The sequence below is a fragment of the Notothenia coriiceps genome, unplaced genomic scaffold (genome assembly GCF_000735185.1).
Source record: "Notothenia coriiceps isolate Sejong01 unplaced genomic scaffold, NC01 NC01_scaffold00037244, whole genome shotgun sequence".
NCBI classification, from domain to species: Eukaryota; Metazoa; Chordata; class Actinopteri; order Perciformes; family Nototheniidae; genus Notothenia; species Notothenia coriiceps.
In genome coordinates, this window is record NW_011369945.1 from 5,839,973 (window position 1) to 5,844,684 (window position 4,712).

Here is a 4,712-nt window from a genome sequence, read left to right on the forward strand (position 1 = left end):
TGTAAAAACAGAGCCAGGGAAGATAGATGTACCGGTTGTGTGTCTCACCTGGGTATGGTGACACACTTTGTGTTGCTGTTCTGCGTGCTGATGGCTTTCTCCAGCTCATCCAGCTGCCCCGTCTTCTTCAGCTTCTTCACCAAGCTCTTCACGGCCTTCTCACACCACTTCTCCTCCTGCCCTCCTCCGTTATGCTCCCCTACTCCTCCGATGCCTCCTCCTGCTCCTCCACTCCCTGTAGGAGTCTTCTTCCATCCCAGGAGGCGCTTCACTACCGGGGGAGTGAAGGGAAGGATGGAGGACATGGTGGCTATGTGTGTGTGTTTGAAATGTGTTTTGATGCCCCTTTTAATCTGACGTAAAGAGAAAAGGGAGAGGGGAAGTAGGCGTCCTACTGGATATTTTTATTTATGTCCTTCTTTTAGTCCGAACTAAGGCATTGGTCTTGAGGAGTCTTGGGAAACATCACATGGTAAGTGTGCGGTGAGTACATCTAAAGAAACCTAAGAAACAGAGGGGAGGAAAGAGAAAGGACACATCAACGTTTGTGAACACAAACAGTAAGATGGTTCGGAAGATGAAAAGTCTTATTGCATAACATTATCTTCTGAAGTGATGACATGAATTATGCCCACACATCTAGACTCCTGAACAGCTTTCTTTGCCCAGAGTGATATCCGTCATAGCCCCCCTGCTGCTACCTCTCCCACCATGTACGACCTGTATGCTGTACTGTAAGAACTACAATCTAGTATTGTGCAATAGTCTTTGGTGCTTTTCAATCATAACAACAATATTTAGTTATATCTTTCCACCTTGCAAAACCATTTGAACTTTTACGTACTTTAAAAACAGAACCATTTTTAAGGATGGCATTTTTTGGACTGGCCAATAGTTGCCTACATACTGTGTATCTTACCAGAAGTAGGATACATTTAAAAATATACATGCCTCGAGTTGAGTCACTATATTTATGAGGGGGTTTATGTAGCATAATTATCGCAAAATCTTTCTTTGCATTAGAGTATTGATATACAGACGCGTATAAATTGATATATAAAAACAGATGTTCAAAGTAGTAATTTAAACGCAATATACGTTCTCAATACTGAGCATTTAACAACACGTTAAACATCATTGTGACTTACATATTGTGATAACATTGTTTCATGAGGCCTCAACGCTATTATTATTATTATTATAAATACATAGAAATAAATTAGAAAGACTTAAGATAGTCTCAACCTAAATAAAATGTTATATTTATAGGCCTGTATTGAACGTATAAAGTAACAATTCTGATAACTTTCATGATAGCTATACAAAAACAAGTAATCCATCACCATATATTCCAGACTATGAAGGCCAGTTACTAACTCATCAAAAACTCATTTGAAAACAATCTTAGTATCTTAATAATTATTGATTTCACTCCGAATGGCAGGCAGTGGATGACCCTGTGCTACATTGTATCGCTTCTTTATTTTGTCAACCTTAAAACAACTCAACTAAAGCATCTTCTTTTCTACAGAGAGGAGAGGAATGTATGTATGAGGTGACAGAGCTATGTCGATATCTGGACTAATCCTATGCTAATCCTGTAGTAAACCCTTATATTGAAACCAACCAGTGTTTCCCCTCACACAAAAGCCGAGCGAACTGTGATAAACCCAGGTCAGGAGCAGGTGAACCATCTAAAGATTTACATCCAAATTAGTAAGGCAACTGTGCTGAAAAAAAAACTAAAAATGTTGAATTCAGAGGCCACAACAGACAGGAAATAGTTGGAAATTGGCACCGACCCAAGATCTGGTTTGCCTATGTAACCTTATCCTATTTTATAGCAATGCATGGATCCATTTTTTTTAAACTTATCAGGAAACAGATGCTCTGACAGGGCAAATACAGGAGGGAAATAAAGAGAACACTTTAATTGAACAGTCAAATCCAATTTGAAAACATTGACCGTAGGTTCTCCTAAGGAAGAAACACTGTGCACCATTTTATTCTAATCTATTCTACTCCGTTTCTTCTTGCACTTATTTTATTATATATTTTTGTTGTTGTATTGTTTATGTCCTATATAACTATGTTGCAATGTTGGAGGAGCTTGGGAATTAAGATTTGCATTGCCATTCCTACACTGCAGCTACTGTGCATGTGGCAATAAAGCCTTCAATCCTTGAAAAAAAGGGTGTTGTGTGTATATTAGCAAAGCAGATTATTGTTTGATTGACTTAAATAAAACAAACGGTGTTGCAGATATTTAAATTTAGCTCTCTGGGCGGAAATGGATAACTGTTCTTAGCATGTTACGCCGAAAGTCCAAGCTCCTTCTAAGAATTTATTTCACAGGCTTAACCCTTGGACTGCTTACTATTAGTGCAAGAGTATGTATGGCTTCCAGAATGACTCACACGATTCCTGAAAATAATTAACTACAATCTTAATTACCTGCAGTTGCTTTTTATTGTCAAAACATTCAAGCCTGCTGTCCATTAACTGCTTCAGGGAGAAGGCTTTGATGCCAGAATCAAAGAAGGCTGGAAAAACATAAGTTAAAAGCTCTACGTTTGAACCCTAATTGGGGTCATTGAAAAGTGATTGTGTTGCTAAACATAAAATAAGGAGTGTTATTATTCCTTTTTGCTAAGGGTTGATACACAAAGAAGGGGAAAAAACTCCTAAAACAACAAAAAAGGGGGTCCCAGAGACAAAACCATGTCGTGTGTGGGAGCCGTTCAAACTGAACAGAATGTCTTCATAATGTAAGGAACAAAAAGCACAAAACGTGCTCTTGTTGCCACAATGTCGCCGATTTGTCTGCTCAAAATGCTGGACCACCGTTATCAAGGCCTTGTGGGCAAAATAAGCAACGTTATTTTGTCTGCACGGTCTTGCTTTTTGTGTGAGAAACGGTGTGTTTGGGTTACTTCTTCTCCCAAACCATACACATAACACACACACGGCTTAAGAATAAGCTAACGCTACTAGCGGCGATTCAACTAATCAGCCAGCGCATGGAGACTTTGACAATCTACAAAAAAAGCGAGTTCATTTCACTCCCTTGTGACATATGCTGTGAGCTACAGTGAAAATATGCAGGTTTCTTTTGTCTCGAAATGACTGATAGCCCCCCTCATATCTCCTCCTCCCCTCGCCTCCAAAAAAGAGTGCAAAAAAAAATCCGCTAGCAAGCTTGCTACTTTGTGTCACAGACAAATAAACAGCTCTGTTGCATGTTTTGTCGCTTACAAATCATATCGGTTTCTTTGTTAAACACACACTCACCCCACGAGGAGATGAAGGGGTGCCAAACGGTGACTCAGGTACCTGTCAGAAAAGCCTGCTTGTTCATTTAAAACACATTCAGAGACACTTTAAACTGTATTTTCCACCTCCGAGCCGCCGGGATGATGGCCCCTCATTCAAAGCTCAACCAAACATGTATCGCTTCACGCTAAACATGAACTGCAGCACGACGCCACCATATCCCGCCTCCTCCCGCTTCCTATTGGCTGTTTCCCGGGGTTCAGCAGATAACCTGTTGCCAGACGCGTGTTCTATTGGCTTGAACTCGTGTCTTTTATATGTTGTCACGTACGAAGGTATGTCGGTGATGTTTATCATTGGGTACCTTCATTATCCTTTTATAATTGCATAACAATGTAGTTAGTCCATAGAATAGAATAAAATGTAATACAACCAAGAAAATGCCTTCTTTAAAAACTCGTTGGACTTGAACGTAAAGTGAAAAGATTTAGCTTGAAAACACAACCAAGACTGTGGTAATTATGACAAACAAGATAACCGGTGAAGTTAGTTTAAGGTTGGATATTCGACAGACATTTGCGGACCAGCCAGCAGCGTCAGTTTCCCCTGCTGAGGCTTTCACTTAGGGACCATCAACAAATTACTTTTCAATTGCACAAGAACAATGTTCTTTTGAATAGATCGACAGCTTCCCGATCGGGTGAATATGAAACAAATCCAAAATCATTTGTTGAACACACCTATTTTGATTGCATTTTAATACTTAAAATATTTTTATATTAATATTTTGTATGGGAAAATTATCATATTGCTTCAATAACTTCCAGGTCATGTAACCTAATCACTCAAAATCAGGGCCTGGTCAAATAACTACACTTGCTGCATAGGACACACTTATTTTAATTGCATTTGAATACTTTAAATATTTTATATTCATATTTTGATGGAAAAATTTGCTTTTTTCTTTAATAACTTCCAGGTCATGTGACATAATCACTCAAATTCAGGGCCTGGTCAAATAACTACACTTGCTGCATAGAACACATCTATTTTAATTGCATTGTAATACTCTAAATATTTTTATATTAATAATCTTATGGGGAAATGAGCATATTGCTTCAATAGAGACCTACATATATGTTTTGCCCGTTACCCAACTCTATTGCGGGTTATCCACCGGGTATCCGAGGAAACCTGACCCGGTGCAGGATTCTGCTCTGGGGCTCATCAAAGTAATTTTTGTAACAGTACCTGCTTGACGCACCTCAGTCCGGACTCCGCGTCGGTCTTCACCCCAGATGACCAGAAGGTGATTTGAAGACATTCGGTCACATGACAGAGAAGCTGTTGAAAAAAAAAAAAGCTGAATTTTCCGTTTAAATATTTATATTAAATAGAGGAAGTACTAGAATCCAATCTAAAGAGCTGTGTAGTAGGCT

General features: G+C 39.1%; 1 protein-coding gene across 1 annotated transcript; it reads right to left on the reverse strand.

The window, feature by feature from the left end:
• LOC104964539 (mothers against decapentaplegic homolog 2-like) lies at positions 1-3,486 on the reverse strand. Its single transcript, XM_010793352.1, has 2 exons — positions 3,292-3,486; positions 1-503 (listed from the first exon to the last, which is right to left on the reverse strand). Exon 2 carries the CDS (start codon positions 303-305, stop codon positions 45-47), a length of 261 nt encoding a protein of 86 aa, XP_010791654.1. The 5' UTR covers positions 306-503; positions 3,292-3,486; the 3' UTR covers positions 1-44.
• Positions 3,487-4,712: the final 1,226 nt, after the last annotated feature.